This window comes from Falco punctatus (assembly GCF_963210335.1).
Source record: "Falco punctatus genome assembly, chromosome: 5".
Classification (NCBI taxonomy): domain Eukaryota; kingdom Metazoa; phylum Chordata; class Aves; order Falconiformes; family Falconidae; genus Falco; species Falco punctatus.
In genome coordinates this window covers 13,682,672-13,709,833 of record NC_137584.1, presented here as the reverse complement: position 1 = coordinate 13,709,833, position 27,162 = coordinate 13,682,672, and the positions used below count along the sequence as shown (strand labels likewise).

The window sequence follows — 27,162 nt, the reverse complement described above, 5'->3', positions numbered from 1 at the left end:
AATTCACTTCAAAGGCTCTCACACTTGCTACTGTAGCCCTCATGATTTCCTAAACAGGAGACCCTCTAAAGAAATCTGTAAGGGTCAGCATCTTTTCTCCTTCAGGCTGTAGAAAATATCTCTTGAAACCTACCAGAAATCAGCACAAGCCAGCCCACAAAACTAAGTCTCTCTGACAACTTAAGTGAGAAGGTTTATCAATATTAAGCAAATTCAGCTTTCACTCTGAACATTCAAAAGAGAAACAACCAAGTGTCTATCCTAACAAGCAGCAGCTTGTATAAGCAGTTCACTTCATTCCATGCAAACACAGACAAGCATGGAGGCCACCACAGTCTTAAAAGAAACTGATCCAAATAGAGAATGATTAGGCAGAAGAACCAGGAACTAAAGTGGAACCAAAGTAAGAGGACAACGTATAGATAGAAACAACAGGATAAGAACAGAAGATGAAGTGTCAATTATTCAGTGTACATTTAACAGTGTCCCATCTCCAGGAGGTATTCCAGCTGGCTGTCACCATCACCACTTACTGCTCAGTGTGCTTCTTTCAAGAGAACAGCATTAATAGATTGTAGAATTTTACAGGGACATACAAAAAGCACAGAATGATCAGAATTTTGCCACTTCAAAGTTTTGGCATCCTTATCTTTATTCATTTTATTTTTTAACTAGTAGGAATTTTAAATACAACATGCAACAATAGCTAGACCTGTGGATTTCATCTGGTAACATCTATGCTTTTTTCCAGGTCTGATATCATTCTTGTTCTCCATGAACACTTTTGTAATTTAAGACTTCTGACATATCTGGATTCAACTCCAAATGCTTTCATAAGCTCAAGGCACTGGGGTGTACCTTAGAGTCATAAACCCAACCTCTCTTTCCCTAGCAATCCTTTCTTCTCTCCTACACAAGGCAAAACCTTGTAAAGGAGCAGTGGAAATATTCCACCTTTTCACAACACAGACATGAAAAAAAAATGGAACGTATTCCAAGCCAAAGATGTAAAGTAAAGGATTTTATAGTATAAACCCTTCCTAATAAAATAGAAGAACCACATTTGCCATGTTAAGAATGGTCATCTCATTAACCTGATCAGTTGAACACCATTTTCATTTTCACACAGATAGAACTTTTACCATTCAAATTAAAGATTCTTTAATATATAAATAGTATTACACAAAGCAAACTGCACAAGTATTTATGTTTTTTTTAAAAAAAAGTCTAACACAAAGCTAACTCACACATGAAAAGTTGTGCCTGAATACCAATGCACACAGCAGGAGAAACATCAGAGGCACCCAAGTTGTAGTGATTTCCCAGAAAAGGTATGAGAGCTTTGCCCTTAACACTGTCATCTCATACCTTTTGTATTAGCAACATGCACTTGAGGTAGAGCCCCTTTTGCCCTACAGGGCACGGAAAAGACGTGTAAGTGACAAGAGAGATGTGTCTACAGGACAATTCCTCAAAATAATTTACTTGGCATTATGCAGTACAGCACTCAAGTCTCAGACACTTTTAGTATGAGCATTGTCAGAGTAATACTCCAGCATTCCAGTTATTGTATCCAGTCCAAAGCTGAAAGCAGGATGCCTCAAGGACAAGCAGGAGACAAAACCAAGTACAGTCACACTATGTGCTTCAAGAGCTGACAGATTTCAGGCACTTATGAAAATAGCAAGCTACCATTTAAAGGGTTAGCCCTTTACACATTGTACCCTGTTACACATTTGTTCCTGGTTATGTTCAGGATCAAGAACTTAAAGATGGCAAAGTGTGTGAACAGATCTAAGGGATACTTCTGCATTCCTGGATGACAGCAGAGATACTCTGTGTCCTGCAGTTTAGCTCCACTCCTCTGAATCATCTATGTGAATGCTGAGGAAGGAAAGTGACCAATGCTACTCTGGCCCTCAACTGGGGAAAAGTATTAGTGTCACCTACGGCAAATGCTGGCCTTTTAATTCTGGTCTGAATCACTCAAGTCTTACAGGTCCACTAGGTAGAAACATCAGCAAGCAGTGGTCCATCTTTCAGACAAGTGGAAAAAAAACACCTTTGGCCTCACTGAACATAAATACAAATTACACTCAAGTATGGGCGAAGTTATGTTTTTACTACAAAGCCGAGAGGAAGGCCTGTATGGGGACAGAACTCCTCACCTTTGTGAAAGGCTACAAAGACTCACAGCTGTTTAGCAGATGTTACACAGGTTGTCTTAAGAGACGAAAGCAAGCGTTCCTTGGTGTTTGAAGAGCTATGCAAGTTAACCAAAGCCCTACACAGGGCCTCAGTTGGTAACGGCACCGTATCCAAAATAAACTTTAGAAGTTCTACAGACATCATAGCTGAAGAAACTTTCAATTAAATGGGGACACGTGTTTTGAATACCCCAATGGTCAAAAAGTTAAATAAAGCAAGTAGCCCAGGTCTAGCTAACACTAGCCTCACAAAAGCTTCATTTTTCTACACATATTCAGTTATCAGGAAAAGTCAAAGCACTTCACGTTAAAAAGTCAAGACTAACGGTCTCCAAAGGAAACAGTTAAAGATCCAAACAGGATTCTAACCTGTCTAATGCATTACTATGGATTTTTGGTACAAATTAGTTTGACAGGTTACGAAATTGGGAATTACTGTAGAGCAAAGAAAAAGGGAAAGTATTCCTTTTTATACACTGCCTTTCTATGACCCACCAGATTCTAACATACAGGTCACTGATATACAGCCTACTCATCCACTAAACTGACTTTGATTATTGCTTATTTATTCCTTAGTTCTATACAGTGTTGGTTACCAGTGGTGTTACTTTAAATGATGAAATTGACTGTGTTGTGTGAGCAGTGAAAATCTAAAGTGTGCAAGCAAACTGGTGCATACAGCTTTCATCATCAGGAAGCTTGTCATATGCGCAAAAATGTATTTCACTTCTCCAGTTCCTGTCTATGCTCCAGGCCACTCCTGAGTTCCATAATAATCAATTCATAAATTTCCAGAACCTCTTCATAGCTAACATCCACAGAAAAATCTGTTGCTCCTCTACATTTTCTGCCACCATCTCTCTCCTCATCTCAAAATACAGAAATTTAACATCAGTTATCAGGGTAGTCTGACAGAGATAACATGTCTGGTACATTGTAAAAGATTATTTGAGAGGATGTTGTCTGAAAACCTTGTATTTACTTGGTATGCTGGAGAAGTCCAGATAGAATAACAAGAAACATAGAGTATGCTGGTAAACTAACAATGAAACAGTTTCTACCCAAGTTATTTTATGCACTTTAAAACACTTAAAACACAGCTTTTTAGTTTATGTCCCATTTCAAAGACACAAGATGCCTTTCTTGACCATAACATGGTTTTAATCCTCTAAATGAACAGTTTTAGCTCTACTCAACCATTCCAGCTACTCCTTGCAGTGCTAACCAGGATCGTATTTCAACAGCTGTTTGAATGACAGGACAGCCTCCCTAATGCTGTGATCCATTCTCCTGACCCTTTTCATTACGTTACATTATTTATGTAATTACATTACATTATTTATGTTCAGATGCCATTTGTTATAAACTGCCAACATGCAAGTGTGTGTTGAGTCCCAATGTTTCTGCCCCCTCTCAATATACCCACTTTTTATTTTACTGAAACAACGCCATCCTATTAATGAAGGAAAACAAACTCCTAGCTACAGTCTCTCTTATTTGCTTTTCACTTCAATCTTTCATGTTATCTGCAAGCTTTATCATGAAGGATTCTTTCCCTCAGGTCACTGATAGGCTTAAAGGTTAGCTTGGTAGGATCCTTAATGAAATTGTCCTTCCCACCCTTCCACCCGCTTAAACCCCAAACAGCACACCAAAAGATCTGGACTTCATTGTGCCTGAATATGAGCAACCAGTTCGTGACCTAGTTAGCTCTCTACATTTGCAAGATCAGAGCTAACAAAGCCCACACCTGTAGAATACCAGACCTTGGTAAACAGCTATCCATAAAAGGTCCCTATGATGTGTAACTTTGGACTTCCCCACAAGTATGCAGGCCTCCACTCAAACTAAGCTGAAATAACGTAATTATAAGCCTTCAGGTACAGAAAATGAAAAACTAAACACAAAAACCCCTGAAGTACACAAAAATGCATTAACAAAAGCAGAGACTAACATTAACAACTTAATTCTATAGATTTCATAGAACAAAAACTGCAAGGAGTTTCATGAAGCTGGACAGTTCAAAGTGCCTGAAACGTGATTCATCAGCACTTACTCAGTTTCATTCTGCTTATCCCCTACTGTACCAACTCATCTTTGTTGTTTCTCAAAAATATGCACATAATAACTATGAACTGCAGAATAACATTGCTTTCAGTCCACAGACCACCTTACACACTGAAACTAATCCTCACTGCAGTCACTGAGCAGCCTAGGCATACCAGTACAAAATCTAGTAGAAGCCTGCAGCTATCTTATCAAATGAAGCAATACTCAAAGTTTTACACTGTCCAAAGATGACCTAGGAATTATTTTGTGTTGTATGTAGTACAACCAGTTTCTGGCTTGTGTATTATCAAGAGATATACTAGTAGTTAAAAAACCTGGCTGCAAGGGTCTTCAAAACTGAGAATGGCCCTGGCTTTAAAATTCACTGTAAACAGTACATTTTTGATACAGAAGGTAAGATATTTTTTTCTTTAAAAATAAAGTATTACATCTCACCTGTACCAGGTATTTTTGGCTTCCATACATTACATACTGAGGTGCAAGACTGTAGATCATGTAACTTGTATGAAGAACTATCAATAGAAGTATCATACAGAGAAACAAAAGTGCTTGAGGGCGAGTTTTTCCTCGTCTGATTTTATAAAGCTAAAAAACAGAGTACAAGTATTAACATAATAAATATTTTTTTCCTGAATTAAAAGAGGATTTTAAATGTCTTCAAGTAATAGCTTTAAGGCTAGTGACAGAAGTTACAGGCTGCTAGAATGATCCTCTCGCAACTTAACTACAGTGAGTCAAAGCAGGTTTTGAGGTGTATTTACCTGAATTTCAAGACACAGCTGTTCACACAAGTTAATTGTTGTTTGTATTAGTGACCTTGACAATTATACACCAGCACTTGGTAGCAACAGTTAATTGGCATTGTCTATCTCTGAAAACAAACTGTGCCTTGGTTTGTCAAAGAATACTGTGACCTTTGGTCAAGGTGAGGTGTCATCTATCACTACACCTCCAATCAGATCTAGAAACAGAGAAGGGCGTTATGAGAGAGTACTCTCAGGCTCTGAGAAAACTTGCATACCATATGGTGGCATCTTTTCCACTTCACACTGCAGGGAACAATATAATGCTTCATGGCTACCCTGTTAGATACTACCCTATCCAGTAATCCCCAAAGGCTTAACCAGAGTAACATATCAGGGCAAAGAAGCTGGTAGCTGAGGGGTAAGTCACAGAAGACCAAAACAAACAGCCAATCTCACAACTCATTGCAAGGACTCCAGGCCACTGTTCACAATTTTGGGATGTCACCACGTGAAAGGGTGACAGAATTAAAGGGAAAGCAGGCACAGAAGCAGAGAAATAATTAACCACGCATCGTAGGCATGAATGGCATACTGTTGGATACAAAGCTGCTGTTTCAATACAGTAACATGTATTTGCATCATTTTAGATATGCCATATCACTGTGCTGTTTAACTCTTACCAAGCTAGATAAACTTGCTTGCCACCCAAAAAAGCAAGTCAAGCACTACTGACCGCATGCACATTTCAGATGTTGACCATAAAGTTCACTAACACTTCCAATATATCAGATTCCTGTGGTTTTAACTAAGGGAAGTCAGAAGCCAGAATGCCACTGATTAAACACTTGAAAGTCAGCTGACTGTACTGCTCAAACTAAAAAACCCATTTCGGACTGATAACTTAGCAAAACAGAACAAAATTTCCATGGCTTCTGAAAGGTACAATGGGATTCTAACACTCGTTAGACATATAGACAATGCTATTTGCAACATGCAGTATTTATGCAGCAGTACATAAATAATGACTATATTTGATATTTTTATTTGTTAAACATCTCACTGAGTATCACAAACTAAACTCTTAAGTCATATTTACCCTTATCCAGAAGAACCATATACCCATATTTCGAATCCCTGCCATTGAAGTGAAGATAAAGTACATGACAATAATTGTAATAAGAATATAATCCAGTGGAAAAACCTAAAAAAAAAAAAAAAAAAAAAAAAAAAAAAAAGAGCACAAGCAGTTAAAAAGAAAATACTCATATTAGAAAACAAGCTCTTCCCCCACTTACAAGCTAAATAAGTAGCTTGTACTTAAAGCATCTCAGGTAGCACAAGTCCTTCCATTTAAAAGTTTTACATAACTGGCACCAAATACAGCTATTTTAGCCTGCTGCTAATAGAGCTTACACAATTTGTTTGTGAATGCAACTAAGCTTTTTTATTAATTTAATACTTGCCTTAGTTTTGAAGTGTTATACATTTTTAGGCCAAGAAATACTTTATTCTGTTCCAAGAGTACATTTAGAAGGAAGTCCATGGTGGCAACAATCATTTTAGGACTGTAGACGTTCTATTTGTGAATATTTCTGAACATATTTGAGTCTAAAACTTGATTTTTATGTTTACATGAATAACAGCTTGGGATAATACTGCTGCTGAACACTACATTTCTCAGTAAACTGCAAGCTTAAGGTGTTCAACAGTATTTGAAACCACAAGGAAACAATGTATTGTACTAACCCATTATAGCAAGAATACTGAAAGAACTCAACTAGGTAAGGGTAAAGCACTAGCTTACATTAAGGCTTTTTCTTAGCCTACCCATCACTGATTACCAATTTTGTATGTGGCCTTGTTGCCTTCCAACCCTACTGAAGTTAACAGGATTTGTTTCAAAGACTAATGTATTGCTATAACATGAGTAACTGCAGAGTGTAATATATCTTTCAAGGTGCAATAAATATACTAAAAAGTGAAGAAGTGCATTTATTTTACTTCAGGGGGACAAACTATCAAGTACACAAACAACTAGAATGTAGGTAGGACATAGGAGAAAGTTGCTTTTATTCTGTGGATGATAACAAAAAATGATGTCATTCTCCATTGCCACTATGTTCTCATGAGATGAAAGCTGGTTTCAAGCACCACCTTCCTCCAGCAACTGGCTTCCAATCACCCAAGATTTTCATATCAGTATCTAATAACTAAAAGGTTGTTAACGAGGAAGTTTCCTTGCTTTTACAGAACACACACCTAGACAATTTTGTTCTAATTAATTACTTGGAGTAGTGTAGTTTGCCTTTTGACAGCTTACCAGAAAATAGACATGAACATATGTGTATCATCAGGTTTTTTACTTACTGTTTGAAGAACAGGTAACAGCATATTCAATGGATTAGTCATATTAGTTCCTAAAATTATAAATCCTGAGTCGAAGCCAGCTGAATGCAGAGCTTTGTCCAAACTGCAATAATTAAAAAAATGAGGTAAGTACTATGGTTCTCCCAGAACTTTGTCTTCAGTTTAATTCAAAAAGACAGTTCAGACTGAGAACTAAGCTTAGAGACTGAGAGTTTTTCATATCTACATGGACACATGCTTTGTTTTACCACTTATTGCACTTGTTCTATAAAAAGGTACATTGATTTCTGCATCTCCTTGGCATTTCAGCTTTTCTCTGGTTTGGGTTATAGTGCTTATTTGCCCAGTCCGTAAAATTAAAATGCCAACATTTGAGACCTCTGGTTAGTGTCAATCTTAATTGAAATCCACCAGATTTGCAGCTGGCTATATTGCTTTCAACAGCACGAAACACTTACAGTGTAATGCACATAAAAATGGATAATACATGTCATTCACTGCAAGAATTTAAGCACCTGTCACCTAGCCCAAGAAGTACCTACATGTATTAAGATTCATTCAAGCAATCAGAATACTTCTGTAGTCTGAATTAAGCATATATGTTAAGGAAGCTTAATTTCTCTGCTCAATCAGAACTGTTTTCAGCAGCATACAGACAACCATGCTGAACTATGTCCTTTGATTCTGTTTTAGCACATCTTGCTCAGTTTCAATATATACTATTACAATGAGAAATGCAGCTCTAGTTCAAAACGTAGCATAGAAATGCATGTTAACTCTTGAAGCAAGCCACCCCCGACTTTGATGTTACAGCAGAAACTATGTAGTTTAAATAGTTAAGAAAAATGACGAAATACACTTACTTTGACAAGAACAGAGAGACAGTGAAGAGCAGTGCCACAATGATGAAAAATACTCCCCACACAATCTGCAAGTAAAGATTTATTACAATGTAACTGAAAGTGCTTGCAGCCGATACAAGAAGTGAAGACTTGTCTAAGCTTCAATAAAGGACTAATGATTCTGGACCATCTCAGAGCTTAAACACAATTGAAACAGTAACTTTTTGGTAAATACTTGAAAGCGCTAACACCACCTGTTTTACAATATAAATGTTCTATGTCAACCATTTAAGAAATTGATCATCTAAGATAAGAACCACCTCTTTGCCTGGTGGATACACTAAGCCCAGAATCAAGCTGTAAAGTACATCATGTGCTATAGTGTAAAACAGAAGTCTACCCATAATGACATTTTTGACTTAACACAAATGAGTTGTTATATTAATGAACACAGCATTTAAAATGCATAACCTGTACTTGTTATATTATATGGAAAGCTAATTATATGCGTGCATTTGGGTTTACTTTACGGGAAATTAGAGTTTCCATCGGCCACCATATCTGTGTGCTCATCTTCCAATAGGAGGCAAACTGTGCACAGGTTACAAGGAACATCTCACCTTTCCCAAGTGAGAGCTCCCTTCTGTAGCACTGCTACTCAAACAATAACCAAGCTACTTTGGGGACTAATGTAAAACTCAAGTAATCAAGCCCAAATACCAGGTCTACTTTCTTCTTGCTTCTGCCTGCAAGTCCGCTTAGTTACTCATGAGTATTTCAAAGCAGTTTTCAAGGTTACAGAAACCATCAACTTTACAAAGTCTTTTGACTCAAAGGTTTAAGTCACTTAGAAATTTAACTTTGAAGTGATGTGAAGATTTGCAAATGAACTAGGAAATGGTTATAAATACTGATGCAGCAGGAAAAATACTTGAGTTTCAAGAAAACACGATTATTCAAAAACAGTATCTACCCACACGTGATTAAAACAAGATGAAATAACCACATCACAACTGCCAGACTAAGGCTGCCTCTCCTGGAAAAGGTTCAAGAAGAGTTTCCATACCCTTTTAGTTGTACCAGGCGAGTCATTTGCCCCAGAGTCCTCCTTTGGAGTGCATACTCTATTCAAGAATTTGAAACCAAAAAAACCCTGTAACAGCTGTGGCTATTTAGCTAGCAAGTCATAAACGTAAATAAGTAAAAATGTGTTTAGGACACTATAAAAAACAGCACCAGTATCTGATTTAAAGTCAACAATATCAGGCTTTTTTGTAAGCTTCTGCACACTAATACAGAACTGCCTGACATACAATACAATAAGAACAGAACTTCTTAGCTAAGCCAAGTGGTATATAAAACAACTAAGTTCACTAGAAGTAAATGAAGATTTTGTAGACCAACCACATCAGTAATTAAGCTGGGTTTCTGCATTCAGGTTTTTTAGGATTTTAGAGCTAGATTGAAATAAACAAGCAGCTTAAAAAGCTTGACTACATTCAGAGACTAAATAGTCCGAGTATGAAAAGTTTGAGTTTACTTTTAACAGCAAGAACTCTGGCAACTTAGCAGTAAGTTTAGAGAACTGGAAATAGTATTCTTATACCTGTACATTCTGTTTTCCCCGTACATTCTGGTTTTTATCTTTAGAAGAAGCCACCTTTTTTCAAAGGTAGCTTCATTTCTTTGAGTTCTTCCATGAATCAAGTAGATTCAGAGAAGTAAGGCTGTTCCTCAAGATGTTAATTACTAGACAGGAAAGTGTTTTTATTATGCCTACCAAATACAGCACTCAAGCCAGGGACTTCATTCTCTAAGCTGTCCTCCTCAATAAGAATACCCTCTACTGTTTCTCCTGCCCTACAAGCTAGTTCAAGAAGTCATTCTCCACTTTTTGGCAGGTTTTCTCCTTCAAAGTCTTTAAGGGAGTTAGAAGATTGTGCACAAAAGTGCAAACCCATTCAGTTACAGGATCCAACAGGATCCCTGTATTTTCCTAGAAACCCTAGTCACAGAATATGCTCAGATAAGCATGCTGAACTTCCCAAAACAATAATGTTTTCAGATTGCTAGACCTGAGACAACCCAGGCAGACTTATTTCCAAATTCTATATGCAGAAATACAATGTGCGGTCTTCCATATGAATGAGGGAGTTTCATAGTTTAAATTGTTTCATTAACCTTAAAATTTGGCACATAGCCATCTTGAAAGAGTTAAGAACTTTATTAGTGCTGCTCATTACAGATATTCAGTTAGATGCTATTATCGTTCATTACAGGATAAGCTTCCATCTGCAGACTCAAACATGATATTAAAATATCGCTTATAAAACTACTCAAATTATGTAGGCTCTATTATTAGGTATAGATTTAGAGACTAATAGCAAGGTAAGTATTAACCTGCACATATTTAAGTGTACTAAGACTCCCACTAGGTATTAGCCATACAGGAAATGTATGTTTATCACAACCAGGAGTCTGAAGCTTGTGTTACTTCATTATCTTCTGCCAGCTGTGACCGTTAGACAGGCATCCACATCTCCTCTGGAATATGTCTGTCTTCTGAAGTGATGCATAACATTTAGAAGTAGATACATGGTTGAAGAAGCACTCCTCCTCTCATTTCAAACCTCAACTCCAGTCCCATTAAATACAAGATTGAAAAGACTAAAACCAAAGGCGTCCATTCTACCTTAGTTCATCCTGTATTTCCACAGTGCTGTTAAGACTACTGAACCACATATGGTTTGCCATTAACATCAACCTACACTTACACAACTTCAAAGCATCGGTTGACTTAGACTTTTCACAGAAGAGATCTTTATGTTCTTACCTAAAGTTTCCTTCTACCCCAACCGATTACAGAGCGATCTACACCTCATTTCCAGCATATTACCCAGCACTCAGCCAATGATTAAGAGAATACTAATGAACTTGTAGTTGAGCTTACAATTTACAGTCTGGCTGAGCCTTACAAAGTAGTATCAACCTAACTTAAAAGCATGCCTCCAGCTAGGTATCATTTGGTATACAGGTAAGGGAAAGAGCACGTACTTCCTTTCCTTCCCTGCCCTGCATAAAGCCTTTGTAGCATAGGCTAGAAAAACATTGCACAGCTATACACTCACTGTTGCCTTCTACTTGTCACTTACAGCAAAGGACAAATCTGCCATCCACAAGCCTTACTGGGACACTACTGTACTGCTGTTTACTAGCTTTAAACCAACTAGAATATCTTTAAAGATTCTAGACACACTTTGCTGTGAAAGTTTACAAAATAATTTTGCTTTATGTCACAGTGTAAACAAGAAAGAATCCAAGCCCCTGAGAACATGAGCACATGATCAACTTCAGAGCAAAGAACAGTGCTTAATCAAAACCTCTTGTTCTCATAGCAGGATTATTTATCAACTAATACTGAAAAGCTTTTAGTGCTAGAACAAGAACACACAAAAAGCCTGGGTTTCAGCCAAACACAGAGGTCATTACACAAAAAAGAAAGCAACTCTTGATCAATATTAACAGTAGTCTAACTTTCAATGCAAGACAACCTTATTTCCTACTCCCTAATCATTTTGAACGCAGGACCTCAATGCAACCATACCTCAGATTATGGTACCTCCTCCACTACAATCAGTTTGGACTCCTCCCTCAACTACAAAACACAAACCCTATACCCACCTGTACTCAATCATTTCCTACAAAACAGGTTTCAGAGCTGCCACTTTGCACTTACATCACTTTGATCACCTTTCAGTGTCTGCTTGGGTCTTCTAATCTACAGTCTATTGTACAAGCTAGTATGCATACAAGTAAATGCCAAAAAACAGTGAACCACGCTTTTATGCAAGACTGAAGATATTACAAAGCCAATGAACTGAAATAATGAGTACTAATACAACTTACACTATTGCTTGAAATGAGTTCTTTTAGCATCTTTATAAAAAGCCTCTATATGGGCAAGTAAGGAAGCAGCTAAAGCAGGAGACAGTGAGAACCGGTTTAACTTAAAGTTTTGTTTTACATTTGAACATATGGGATTAAAAAACATGGCTAAGCAAAAAACAAGACAAAAACATTGATATAGGCATTTCTCAATAGGGAAAGTAGAAGCATGATACTTCTAGGTCATAGTGAAAGTTGAATTGCATTTCAGTTTAATAAGTCACGCCAAACAATTTAGAAGTATCCAGTTGACTAGCATATTTTCCCCCACTGCTACTGCACCTAATCAAGTCACAAGCTGCAAAGTCTTTTCTGACATTACTCATATTATGCTTACATAGTTTCCCCTGGTAGCTCCCTCCAACTTCTTAAGCGTTCCCCTGACCCCTGCATCATCCTTGTTTGAGTTAGAGAGCACTTTGCCTCCTGTCCCTGCTCCCAGATCTCAGTCAACTAAGTTAAGTTGTTTCATTTATGGATAAATCCAAAGTATTACTAAGATAATCATGGAGTTTAGGATTTAATTTATTCTGAGGAGGCATGACCACATAATCCACAAACTTAAGTGGTACTTCTTTGAAAAGCCTCAAAATTTACTTCTAAAACCCTCCAGAATACTAGAATGCTCAACCTGCCCAAATGATTCCTACAGTGGTACTCATGTACCAACAGAAGAAGAAACTGAACCTGCTTAGGACAGCTATTCCATGACTTTGAACCAACACTGAAGCAACACAAAAATTTAAAGGAGCAGTCACCCTCTCAGGGCTGGTGTCCATTAACAGAGTAAAGAAAACTGCTGGCACACTACTGAACAGTGTGCAAGTACAGACCAAGAAGCAATGCTGGATTCCTCACAGGAAACACTATTTGTATTGGGTTTACATGGAAAGGTTTTGGTAGCAGAGGGGGCTGAAGGGATGTCCTCTCTGATGAGAGACCAGAGGCTGCCCTGTGCTGGACCCAGCCATTTGTAGTTAGCTTCAACTGACCCACTGCTGGCCAAAGCTGAGCCCAGCAGCCAAGCTTGTGGCCCCTCTGGGAAAACATACTTAAGAAAGGGGAAAATACCAGACAGTAGAGAGGAACAAGAGGAAGCGTGAAACAACCCTGTAGACACCAAGCTCAGAAACAGAGGAGGTATTACTCCAGGCAATGGAGCAGACATCCCGCCCAGCCTGGTAAGAGGGCCATGCTGGAACAGATAATCACACTCAGCCCATGGAGAACCTCCACACCAGAACAACTGGATATTTTCTGAAGGAAGCCACAGCCTATAGAAATAAGCCTAGAGATAAGCCACAGCCTATGGTGAAAATCAAAGAAACTACACAATCTATTTTGAATGAAAGGAAGCATCCAAATAGTTAAAGGGAACAGGTAGGAATACTTGTCCTTTAAATGAAAGGGCTAAGTCTAGATTTCTAATGTATAATAGAGAAGTAACTCCACTAAGAATTTCACACCGAAAGCTTTTGCTCAACTGCAATTTCAGCCTATTTCCATTGGCACTTAGCATTAACAGTAGCAATGACATTAGAGGAAATATAGTCCCACCCTCCTTCTCCCACCTTTTGCTTCTCAAAATGCAGCCTACAGTTTAAAACAATGCTAAAATTTCTTCTTGCATCTAGTTAGCAAAAAGATACCTAATATGGCAATACTGTTCCATAGAAGTACTGGCTTTTAGAACCAGGTATCTAAAAAAAAAAACAAAACAAAAACAAAAACAAAGTCCTAAGATCAAAAAGAGACCGAGATCAAAGCTTTGCCCCAGTAACAGTCTCCTTTGTACTGGTTAAGTATCAAGATGTAAGTTGAATGCAGCTAGCTTACTATTGATCAAGTAATTACCTGGCAAGATGCTCATTCTGAATACTTACACCCTCAAAGTATCTCACTTCTGCCGGCCACACGTGACTTACATTAACTAATCTACCCAACAGTTATGGAATTCTTCCTTTTCCCCTTCCCATTTTCACATACCTGAGAAAAGATAATATATTCAGATTTTCTATGGCAGTGGCACTATAGCAGATCAGCTAGGACTTGCTTCTTTTCAATCTTAATCATAGTTTAGGCAAAGTAAAAGGTTTCCCAAGAGCTCAAACAGAGCTTGCTATAGGGCTGTCATTGTACAGTATAATAATTAAAATAAACAGTTGCTATTCAGAATGGTAGTTGATAAAGCTTGACCTATGATTTATATGGGAAGAAGAAAGCAAGAAGTTATTTCAATTTGCCTCAGAAAGTGAGAAAGTTTTACCTTTAGAGGTCTGATAGCTTCAGAGAATTTCGTCCACCAGCTTTTCTCAACAGACTCCAGATGCCTCTCTCTTCTTCGAAGTATCCTTAGCCTCTCTTCTAGTTGTTGTAAAGTACGTCTATCCCTTGATGACAGAGGACGACCATCTCTGCACTGGTTACCAAAAAACAGTGCAAGAGATACTGAATCAAGAAAATAGACTTGACATCTAGTTTAATGAGTTGCAACAACTCTAAAGACTTTGTAGCATGTAAATTCACACTGCTCCTATGCATAGCAAGGGGATGAAGCGCAAAGGTGTCAAAAGCTGCAACAAGACAGATTCCTATTAGGTGACAGAAAACACTTTTCACAACGAGGATGTTAAATTTTAACAGGGTGGACAGTTTCCATGGCTAGAAACACTTAAAATGCCCAGATGTGATTGAATAACCTGAACTAACCTGAAAGGGGTCCTTGCTTTGTGTAGAGCAGTGAACCTGATGACTTTGAGGTTCCTTCCAATCAAATTCCATAATTAAGCTGATATATTAAGCTTGTCATCTGTATTTTCTTTCCAGCATTCCACTACAGATACTCAGCTATACTTCTTGTACTTGCAAGAGCAAGATTACTTGCTCTTCCAAAAATTAACCTTACAGGAATTCAAACAGGAGGCACCACTACCAAGAGTTAGTTGAGTGTAGCAGGTTATTGTTTGATGATTGTGTTTAAGCATGCACTTTCTTTCTGAGACTCTAAATACTACAACAGAATACAATGGTGCCTTCTTAAATTGAGTAGCACATCCTTAAATCTCAGTTACACACTAATTAGCAACAGAACCAAAATTGTTTCTATCATCAATGCTGCTGAATAAGAAATTGATCCTTAGATAAAAAGAGATTCTTACAGTTTAGTGCATGTCTACTAAGTATTTTTAAATTTTCAAAATCCCTATTCAATTTTCCCTCCTCTTGTTTTACAAGAGCCTTCCTACCAATAGTGAAACAGTTTATAGCTAATGAAGTTAAAGCGAGTCTATTGTAACCTTTTTGAGAAATGTATCTACAAGACTCTACTACATTCTAGGCACATGTGACACTTAAAAAGTATATTTTGATCTCCAATTGAACAGGAGCACGTTTTCCACACCCTGTACAGCCCTCCAGTGACTTGAAAAAACCTTCACAGAACACTCCAAGCTCCCAAGCTGCAAGTCCAAGCTTTGATTGTTTAAAACTAATGAAATAAGCTACCAGGTGTATTAATGGCAGGAAACCATATTAATCTAATAAAAAGATTCAGTATGTCAGCACCATACCTTCATACTTGTAGTTTTCACTATACATTATCCTCAGTAACACTCACTTTCTTCATGATCATGCAAATGCAACTGAAGACCTAAGATTTCAATTACAGACTGAGGCCAAATCCTGGCCATAATCCATAACCCAAGAAAAAATAGTTTATGCTAATGGTCACATTAAAAGACAGATATAATTTAAACTTTCCACTTCTTGATCCCATTTGTTAGCTAGGTCAAACAAGGCGACCAGTTGACTGGAAGCTCTCATAAACCAACATAATCTTTTGTAATACATAATGCTCCACTTTTCAGGGGTTTCTCATTTTTCTTATACTGATCTTAGTAATACAGATGCCTTTATTGTAGTAGTACTCTGTGCAAAACCAAAACTTTGCAATTTAAACCAGGGAGACTACTTTTTAGGTTTCATTATGGAACAGGATTCCCAGAACACTGAAGGTACCACACTGTGTAGAGGCAGCCAAGTATCAAGGGAAGACTGATGGAACAGTTTCAACACTGCTGAGGTCTGCTATCACAGAGCACACAACAGCACAGATGGACTGCCACAATTCAAGTGATGCATCTTCATGTCCCTTCCCCCTGCTCAGGGCTCTGAAAACACTGGTCAAACCATTATATGAAATGGGTTGGAAAAGGGTGGGAGATTATTCCTAGTATCTTATCCATAAAGAAGAAATCTTACTCTCCTTTGGCTTGGGCTCTAAAGTTGTTAAGTGTCCTGCTTACATTAGGCACAGCATTTCAGTGAGCTACCAGACCATTATGCGTTTATAAACGGTGTTGAGATCCTAATGTTTATATTCTGAACAGATATTTCCATATGTATGCTTTTCATAATGAAATGATTTATAACAGCAAGGTACATGAACTGGGAAGCAAGAATATCAGGGGCTGTTACTCATTCATAAAGATGATTAATCGTTTGATTAATTTAACTCATGACAGCTCCATGTGGTAAGTATCCAGTGTTGATAGCTACATTAAGTATCAACAAATTGGATGCCACATCTGGTAGCAGACTAAATGAGGTTAATATTCTAAACTTCTACAAAGTATCTCTTCCATATATCCAAGCAGGACCAGAGAAGTTTGCATTTTGCTTGGCAGCACCATTATTATCAAGACAGAAATAAGTACTGCTGCAGGACTGAAAAAAAACCTTATTGCTACTACACAAGTGACCACATTTGTTTTCAAATAAATCACTTCTGACTTGCTATTTTTTCTCTAACAAAAGCTCTCTACAGTATGACCATCAACTAGCAAGGAGGCAAGAAAAAAATTCATTAAGTGAGAACAGTGAGGACCAACCGCACCTTTGATTTAATCCTTAATAAATGCTGCTCCACTTCTTCAATATCTTCAGTGTTCTCCAAACGTTCATAAGCTGCAGTGGTAGTTCCCTTAATCAAATTTAGAGGCAAAGCTGACATACCATAAGCCTAAGATAAAAAGGAAACAAGTTGTCAGATTTTATGTCACGTTTTAATCTGATTAAAATATATTGTCTCTATAAGGTATCACTGCTCTTATCCTCCCCGCCCCGCCCCCAGATTCTAAGGCAATTTTTTTTTCTTTTTTTTTTTTGAGCAAAACAAGTATGCTATGCAGATTCCAGCACGCCACATTGTTCCAACATTACTTCAGTGTCTCTCAATCACTAAGACAGTAGCATGTTTGAAGACATCATACAAGCATAGCCCACTGAAGAGTCATCAAGCTAGCCCTGGTTGGGGTTTTTTGTCAAACCATTTAGCTTTCCAAAAACCTTAACTTTCCTATTTTAGATCATAATCAAAACATTGTGTAATACAGGAATTTCTAGATACTGAACTTCAATAGTTTTAGAACCAAAGCATACACAATTTCTTTGTAGCCAGTAGTTTTCAACTTATGTTTTTAAAATGAAATTACATAGAAAGTACTTGATTCACTGAAAAAAATTATTCAGTAGGAAGACAAAGAAGTTAGTTGAACACCTAAACTCAGTCACATTGCAAGACTGCTTAGATAGCCATTCACATTCATAATGTTGTTAGCATTTACTCCTGGTTATAAATCCTACACCATTCAAAGTTTTTGCCAGCTTCTGTATCAACATTATGCCTAGATTTATTCCACTGAGTCTGTAAGCTTTCCACCAACATAACCACCAATGGATACCAGAGGCAAGGTAAAGAAAACGCCACTATTTCCTCCAAGCTGCCCTGAGTGTTACAGATCTAGGCCCAGGTCAGAAGTTCCTCCAAGCAGTTTAGAGACTTTAGCTACTGGCTTTTTATTTTTTTCACTGTGGGTGGGAGGTTGTTGGTGACAGGTTATTCTTTGTGCAGAGCTCAGCAGGAAGGTTCTACTTTTCATTCTCTTAATCGCAAATTCAAATAGCTACCATCAACTAACAGATACCAAGTATTTACTCAACAGAAATAGTTAAGGCATAAAACTCAGTTTAAATCTTCTAAATCTAAATTTCTACAAAGCAAACTGCAACTCTTTAAGTAATGCATTGTTTTGCTGTTTTTAGACTTTGTGAATTCCTAGCCCATGGCTAGTAAAGGGAATAGTCTTTCTTATTAATGGCCGAGTATGCTAATAGTCACTCATCAGCAGAGGTTAGAAAACAAGTGACCTTGAGACAAGTTGTAAAATCACGTTTCACAGAAGTTGCAGCAAGTATCTATATCAGGGACAAACCCTTCAGTATTAAAAAGATCCAGAAAGGTTTTCCACTGAGAACCATAACCGGTAGTTTAACATTTTTAAGTTGTACAAGCTACCAAAGAGTTCCACTGAAGAGAGTGTATTATTACAGTGGGAACAGCTAATTATCAACCACATCAGCCATAAGCACACAGATCAGTCATGAGGAACACTGAAAAAAAAACCACATTGAACTTAATATAGCAAATGCCTTTACAAAGGAGTTAAAGTTAACTTTCAACACCTACTACAAAAAAACTGAAGCCAGCTGGCATTGTAGATTAACTAGAAGTTAATTATATTTCACTTTCTACATCGGCTATGTTGTGCTAATAAGACAGTCTAACTTGTGGCCAAAAAGGATAATCTCTCCTTGTCAGAGATCAAACAGAACATGTAAGTTTTCTGATCAGTTTGGTACACAACCAGCACCATAACTGAAAGTAGTTTAGCAACCTTTTCTGGTTAAAGACATTTAAAAATTAAACCTGTGATTTCAAGAAATTAACAGAAAGTACTTGCGTAGCTTAGCAGGAAGACTCCCCATTCCATTTATTTTTAGAGGTCCATATATCAAGCATGTGGATTTTAAGTGTTGTCACTGAGGTGTCTTAAAAAGGTGTATATATACATCTTGTGCAGAAAGCGTAAAAGTTAATACTGACAAACATTTCTTGCGTAGCACTGCCCTCTAGCGACGTCACATGAAACAAACGAATGAGAGGTCTTACTGTATCGCTGTATAAAAGCCGTTAGAAATGCCCACAGCTTTAAATATTGACATTCCTATTTTCTTACAGAAGCTTGCTTAAAGATTTCATCTGAAAGTGTGACCATGAAAAGACAAAATTTTCAATTCTACCAATTAGACTGTGATCAAAAATACATCTATCCAAGTTAAAAACAGCTAAACTCCACGATACGTAGTGCTTTAAAGAAATACAATTCAAGTCTTTTTCAATCTCATTGTCCCACATTGATATATAGAAGAGACTTTTTGTATCCATAGACTAAATAGCTTTTTATTTGATTTAGACTAAGCATGAGGGAAGTCATGTTATGATACCTTCTATCCCTTTAGCAATTTATATAGTTCAGTTGCCTGTACTGAATATTTTTTTGTTCATATGTATACATATGAATTGTATACATTTCATATGTATACAATGTACCCTTGTTAGCATTGCTTCTGATGGAGCAAGTAAGCTAGTCCAATTCAGTAATCTCAATACACGCAAAACTTCTGAGCTTGTGTAAGAAGAACTAGGACTCCACCTTTCTTCAAACTGTACCTTTCTCCTCCATGCACCTAGACTGCACAGTTTTCTTGAAAAGTAATCTGACTCTACAAATAATAATCATCTGCTTTCTCACATTAAAGAAACCTGTCCCTATCTCTGGTTATCTACACCTACCACCATTCTAAACATAAAAGTTAGAATTAAAGAATCTTATTTCCAGAACACCATTAAGCATGGTAAACTGTGACAGTGGTTCACACATCCTCCCTAAATTGTGAAGAGCAAAGCAGAAAGCCTCCTAAACGCATCTGAAGATGGCAGACCATCTCATGGACAGTTGGTTTTTTGTGTGTTGTTTGGTTTGTTTTTTTTTTTATTTTTTTAAAAGCTCATGCCATACAGTTTGGAAAATCATTCAATATCCCAAGTAGTAAAATCTTGGTTCTTTTATGGGAAGTTTTAGTATTCAATTGTCATAGCTATAACAACATGTTTGAATATCATTGCTATAAACAAACAAAAAAACCCTCTATCTCAAAGCTTGAAAAGACTGACCAAACTGAACTGGTATGTTCTGTATGGCATTTCTTGCATGATCTGTTATGTACAACATGAACAATGCATTGAGTACTTGCTTATCCATTTCTCCAACGTGTATCTTGCTACACATTCACCTTGATTTTTCATATTAATGTTCTCTCTCCACCATACAGATTCACAGATTGTCTCACTTATTTGTCAGTGTTTACGTGAACAAAAATTAAAAACAACCAACAAAGCAGAGTCAAGGCTTTTAAGATGCAGAAAACAAGTATGACAGCCTCTACACTACAGTTGTTCCACTACACACAAAGCCTGTGCTTGCTGGACTTACCGTCGGTAAAAAGTTAACTGTCTATGTTTAACAATGAGCTTAACTGTTTTGCCCAGTTGCCATCATCTGCATTGCTCCATCAAGTTTAGAAGAACAACCAAAGAAAAGCTTAATCTCCTTTGAAGTTGCAGCTTTAAAAATCTCAAAAGTACAAAGCTATCATTGATCCAGCAGTTTAATATCTACAGGTGTCCAAGAGTGCAGTAGGAATCAGGCTGTTAAAACAAAGAACACTCAAATTGGTTTGCTGGGTTGGGTATTTACTGCTTCATGGAGAAGTGAACATAATCAAATAACCACATTTCCTTTAAATATTTAAGAACTGACATTGAAGTGATGAAGTGGTAATGACAATGAATGCTACGAACTTCTGGATTTCTTAATAACTGATGTCTATTTTAAAAGTCAGTCATAAAGGAGTGCTTTTAAGGTTAGACAGATAAAGAGGCTTTAGCTGCTTTGCTCTTAAGTCAACCGTAGGAAAAGTAAATCATACTCTGGACAAACTTTAGGTGTGAAAAGTTCATTAAATCTGTCATTAAACAAACTGAGCTTTGTAACATCACCTCTTTCATGATGGAGGAAAAAGCATCACTTTACAATTTAAGAAATCAGGTAATAATTATTAGATGTTTGGAAAAATTACAGCACCAGTAATAATCATCCTTCAAGGACATGCTAAATGAGATGCACAAGATCACTCAAAAATTAATCTGCCTACCATTGTGAGTAATATGTTATTCTGCCCTGAATTCAAATAGCAATCTGGAGCTGACAGCAACTATTGTATTAATACCTAAGGCAATGCAAAACCATTTCAATGCAAAACACATTAATGGAAAGAATAGATGCAAACTACATCATCTGTGAAACTGTTTCCAACTCTACCCCAGCCAAAACCAGCACTGCAGCCCTGATTTATAATCTTCTTGTTATAACCCACGTTTATAGACATGGAAATCTGTCACTATAAATCATCAAGGTCATGGATTTGCAGAGCCCCCCTGAGGATCCCTTGTTCACATTTCTTACAAAACAATTTTAAATATCAAGTACTGTACTTCAGTTATGCATTACACAAATGCCAACAAAGTAGACTGTTACTAAAGCTTAAAACCAAAAAGCAACTGCCAATTCAGGCTTCTGATGAAAACTGAGACATACCAAGAAGTAAGGCTAAACAATGTTACCCATTTAAACATTGTGTGTACTTGTGAAAGTGATACCTTAAGCTCATCAGTAATAAACATCTCTATCGCGAAAATTTGCAGACTTCATCTATACTTTTCGTAAACCCACTATTACTTCCCCTTGAAAAGTTAGAAATTTAGACTATAAATCTTCCCTAGCTGCATCTTTCTCCCCTCCTTCCCAGTCTTCAAAGTGCCAGTTAATGTCAATAGAAGATTACTCTTCAGTGTACTTGGCAAGGAAATGCAACATGTCAAACTACTAAGATGTCTGCTCTAGTTTATGCTTATACACTACCTTCAAAATTTTTAGCCTCATGCTAAATACCTTTTTCACCTTCCCTTGCAATCAAGTATTAGAGAAACTCTTTTTCCTGTAGAAGGCTAACACTACTGAAAAAAGTTCAGACTCAAGAACCGCACAGCCCACAGTCGGACACTGTTACAGGTCCAGAGAAACCAGTTGCCACAGTCTGCAGGTCGGTCCCAAGTGTCATCACATGGAGAACTAAACAGAACAAGCCAATTTATGTTCTGCTTAAAGTGTGGAGTTCAAAGCCTCTCTCTAAACACTCCTTTCACTTCCCTTCAATTATCTTCCTTGCATCTCGTTTCTATTCTCATTTGAATGACATGGTGTTAAGAAATGCCACATAACATTTAGTTTGCTTCTTTAGTCAAATATTAGCTGCTGACTCCTGAAATATTTCATAGCAAGCATGAAATTTGAATTCAAAGTTAATTCTTAAAATAACTCTTGTTTTTAACCAAGAGCATCTGCAAAACCATACACCATCTTCTGTATTAAGTCATCACTGAAAGAAGTTCTGAGGAAGCCCTGACCTTCCCTGGGAGAAGCAACTTTTACATTAACCCCTTAATATGGTAATTTCTATGTTATTACTCTCCCCGTGATTTATCTTGTGGGATGAGAAGCTTTCAAGTTCAGTATGTATTGCTAATCCCTCCCCAAATTCATAATTAATACTTCACAGAAAATGAGGAACTCAGTTTTTTCATCTCAAATAAGTTTTATTTCTTCAGTTCTAACAATGTTATTTCATGCTACCCCATTCAGAAGTTGGGGAGAAGCTCACAACTCAACAGCAAAATTCTGCATTTTTACTCAAACTACAAGAGCAGCTTGTCTCTACATGTATCACTAGGTCAAACTTAGTGATCTGATTTTGAGGTTTCAAGCCACAGAAAATGAAAACCAGCAGGCTAACATAATGATAGCTGTGTTGAACTGTAGTGTTATCTACCTTTCCATCATACCCAATAACACAAGTCCTCAGTTGTCAGGAACTCTGGTCCAGCACAGCACTTTGATTTGTATTGTCCCCGAACGCCGCCCCCCCCCCAAAAAAAAACAACAAACAAACAAACATGCCAAATGTTACAATATTGTGTGGTCTGGTAAGTAGTCTGTTCTTCGTTGCACGAATAGCTCACAATGTATATCAGAGTAATACATGAAATCAACCTGGGCCTCGAGAGGCCCAGAACACTGGATTGATGCCAATGATACACCTTAAAAATAGATTTTAACTACATTAGTCACTGGGGTAAATTTGTTAGTTCTATAATTTAAACTGTAGCCATTTACAATCCAAAGAACACCACCCCCCTGCATCCCTCCTCCTGTGGAAGCAGAATACGCTTTCATAAAGAAAGCCTAGGAGCACATACATACAAAAGTAAGCTTTTGCTCTCAGTATCTACTCAAATTCAAGGCTGCCTGCTGTCAGTGCCAAAGCTTCTTTTACCCAACTTCTCACAGTATTGTATATTACCACAATGCGGAAGTGCAGTTTTAGAACAGCCATAATCTAATTCTTCACACTCAAGGCTACACAAAGCAGTATTGTTAACATATGTTTGACTAATTGTAGAATGGATAAATTGTGCACCAAGCAACTTAAATAGAATCACTCGATTCATCTGTTTCATGGTAGTCTTCCACAAATAACATTTCAAGAGGAACTCAGTCAATTGCAGTCAGTGCAGGCACAGCATTCCTATTTACTTTCGGATTTTATGTTGAAGTAGAAGGCTTTCAACATAAAATCATTATTAATTAGGTATGAAAGTACTTGCTAACATGTCACTTATTACAATACGACCTTCACTAGATACTCATTTAGAAAGGTTTTTTTTCTTTAAAAGGGGTGAATATGAGTATACAGAAGAACAGATACTCCCATTCTTAACTTCCCTTAAACAATACAATTGCAATGCTGGCAATGGGAACATACTGAGAATATTCAGATGTCAGGGGAATATAACAAAAAAAATCAGTTATGTCTGTAGTATGAATCCTCACCTCTTAACTAGTATAAACCAAAGATCTGAGATCACTTCTCTTCAGAGACAAGGTAACTCAGATACCACACATTGTGTTCCTCATCTATTCTCTCCACCCTTTTTTCCCCATCATCTGCTAAGCATTTGTGGAAGATTTTGAAGTATCTTTGTTCCTGTGTTCACCCTTATATAAAGCTATTCTCTTTTTATGCTTAAAAAATAATCTACCACCAATTACCTATTATTAGTGGTTTGATGACTAAGCACAAATGCCTCCCACTTTTAGAAACTGGGACAAACGTTTTAACAGGTATGCAGAAGGCTGGCTGAAAAATACAGGAGCCTAACTACTTATCAGATGTCTGAAGTCAGAGGCAAGCATTAAAGACCTGCCCATGCACTAATGCTTTTGTCTTATCTAGGTGATTATGTTTTTATTATAGAAGACTAACACAGCAAAAAATCCACAATGCAGAGAAGTGGGAAGTTACCAAGAGACAAACAGTTACCCCTTCCAGAATCATGCTTCTCCTCCTCCTAGTCAAAGGGGGTGGAGTAATTCAAACTTGTAGACAGAGGCCATACTCTGGGCCAGTCTCTCCCTAAGGCTTAGAGAAGTGTGACAGACCAGGAACTTTTCACTGCTGAAGTAGCTTCTGCATTAAGTCATACCAGGAAAAACCCAGCCAACAGCATAAACTGAAATGCAGGTACACGGCATCCACATGCTATCGAGGTCACACTTGCAATTCAGACCATGAGAACAGCATTGCTTATATGGAAGCCTGACCACCACTGGCAGCAGGCAAAGTGTTACAAAAGCACTGCAGCACAAAAAGAAATAATCTATTCCTCCTCCAACTTTGAGCATAGACCTTAAGTGGTTTTCATTCTCCATGACACATTTGTACTTTAGTCCACCCACGTATCAAAGCCAGCTCGCTGTGTCAGCATAAGATTCTACGATTGCCTGCAAACATGACAAAAAAACCCACTCTCATATCCAAGGTGGACCATGACAACTTTCTGTGTGAACTCATCCCTAGAACTTTTGTGAAATAGCTCCTCCATTTCTCCCACCCTGCCCTAACACCTACCATAAAACAGAAGGGATAGTTTCAGAACAGGTCAAATACAGCAGTTAAAGTAAATATGAATTCCATGTCCAGGAATTTGCACAGACAGTTTGGTTGAAGTTTTCAAAGCAAAAAGTTAGACTAAAACCTTATAATTAAGGCATTCAGAGCAGGCTATTTTAGTTGTTATGCTTGATGTTTCACCTTAGTTACCATCCAGTATCTGTACAAGTCCTAAATACAGCAAGACTAAGGCAACAACACTGAGGACAGAGGTGTTGTCTTCATCTGAGAAAGCACACAGACAGACAAACACAGCACACTGCAGTTACTGAACATTAAATGCAAGTCACATATTTCCAGGTTCAGCTAGTTTTGAGGACAGAAGCATATTGTGATACTCAGCTGAATGGTGCTCACAACCAATCCATACTCAAAAATAAATAGGGAAGTAACATTGTAAGTAAGGAATATTAACAATAAGTTACAGAACTTCCAAACTGTTTACATTTCAGTCAGCAATAAATTTCTGCAAAATAAGACAATCTTGCATTTTAGATGCTTATAGATGTTTACTAAGAGTTAAAAACCCATACTTGGGTAGCTGCTTGAAGAAAATACTGAGGATGTTCTCCCAGCTGATGAGTTGCTTCTAAATTATAGTCTCATGGAAGCTAAAAAACACTACATGTGCTCTGCAGTAATGTAACTGAACAAGAGTATAATCTTTCCATCCATGATTATGGGGAACAATTTTAAAAGCTGACATATTATTACAGGCTAAGCAAAGGTCTGGATCTTTTTTGACAAGCATACAATCTAGATGGCAGCTATACAGCCTGGATGATCTAGTGAACCATGTCCATCAGAAAAAGCTTAAAATAATAAATAATTTGGGTCAAGTTAAAGCACTTAGTCAATGTGACTGAGAGCAATTCAGCTCACATGAGATACCTACTAGTTGATCCACCGAATTGCTCTCCTACCTACTGCAGAGCCTGACAGCCACTGAGCTATCAGTGTTCTGACACATCTAAGAACCTGTATCGAATTGCCTCCCATCATCCCGCTCTAACTTAGACCAGCTGAAGTCACTAGTATAGAGACAGAAAACCATCAGCTATGCTCGTTACTCAATTTAGGTTTAAGAGTCTAAATGTATATTTAGCAGGTACTTTACCCCCTTACCCAGTTATTAATAGAATACCCTTCTCTTATATCCTTAGTCTATGATAATATTATCCATTATCCTTTGCCTGACAGCAAGCTACCACAAAACATTTCCTTGGCTAGCAAGGCTTCAAAATAACATATTGCATGAGCTATTGTTATGGAGCCACTTAAGAATTTACTAGCAAAGCTACATGGAAATAACTTTACTATGTTACAGTCAGGCTGCAATGGAAGAGAAAGTTATTTCAGCAAGGACATTGAGTTAAAGATTAAAACCTATCAGGAAAACATCATTTACTGACAAGTTTTAAAGCTTTGTCTGCAGCTATCTTAAGCTTTGATGTTTCACCTTAGTTGGAAAATTTTACCTTGATGACAAGTTAATACATGCATTACACAGACTGATTATTCAGTGACTGAAGAAATAGAACAGATAGGAAAAACCAAGTGAACACACGAACATCAAATGTTGGCCAAAGGTAAAAAGTTAAAATGGTTCCTCTCCTTTGAACATAAAAGCAAGAGTCAAGCAGTTGAACTAACATAACCATAATCATGATTTATAATCAGTTACAGAACGAACACTTTCAAATCCTTCTAAGCTACAGGAGGAACTGCAGCAGTTTAGTTGCATGCCTAGGACTAACAAAAATACTTCCAAGGCTTTAAAAAGCAAGCCTCTAAGCAGTTTCAAACCATTTGCTTTTAACTTTTTTGGTACTCTTGATTAAAGGCACACATCACAGAAGATTTTTCACACTTAAAACTGAATCCTGACATGCATGGATATTTACCCTTACTCAAATTCTAGAAACAGAACTGTGAAGCAATGCTCTGTTAAAGACA

General features: G+C 37.4%; 1 protein-coding gene across 1 annotated transcript in view; it reads right to left on the bottom strand.

Moving 5' to 3' along the window:
• The window catches only part of LMBRD1 (LMBR1 domain containing 1), a 76,344-nt gene that overhangs the window by 16,344 nt on the left and 32,838 nt on the right, over positions 1-27,162 (bottom strand). Inside the window, exons 8-13 of the mRNA XM_080388843.1 lie at positions 17,072-17,197; positions 14,444-14,596; positions 8,254-8,318; positions 7,391-7,493; positions 6,120-6,224; positions 4,713-4,862 (exon numbers count right to left, since the gene is read on the bottom strand). Of these exons, the coding sequence (XP_080244969.1) occupies positions 4,713-4,862; positions 6,120-6,224; positions 7,391-7,493; positions 8,254-8,318; positions 14,444-14,596; positions 17,072-17,197 (702 nt within the window). The remainder of the gene's footprint in view (positions 1-4,712; positions 4,863-6,119; positions 6,225-7,390; positions 7,494-8,253; positions 8,319-14,443; positions 14,597-17,071; positions 17,198-27,162) is intronic.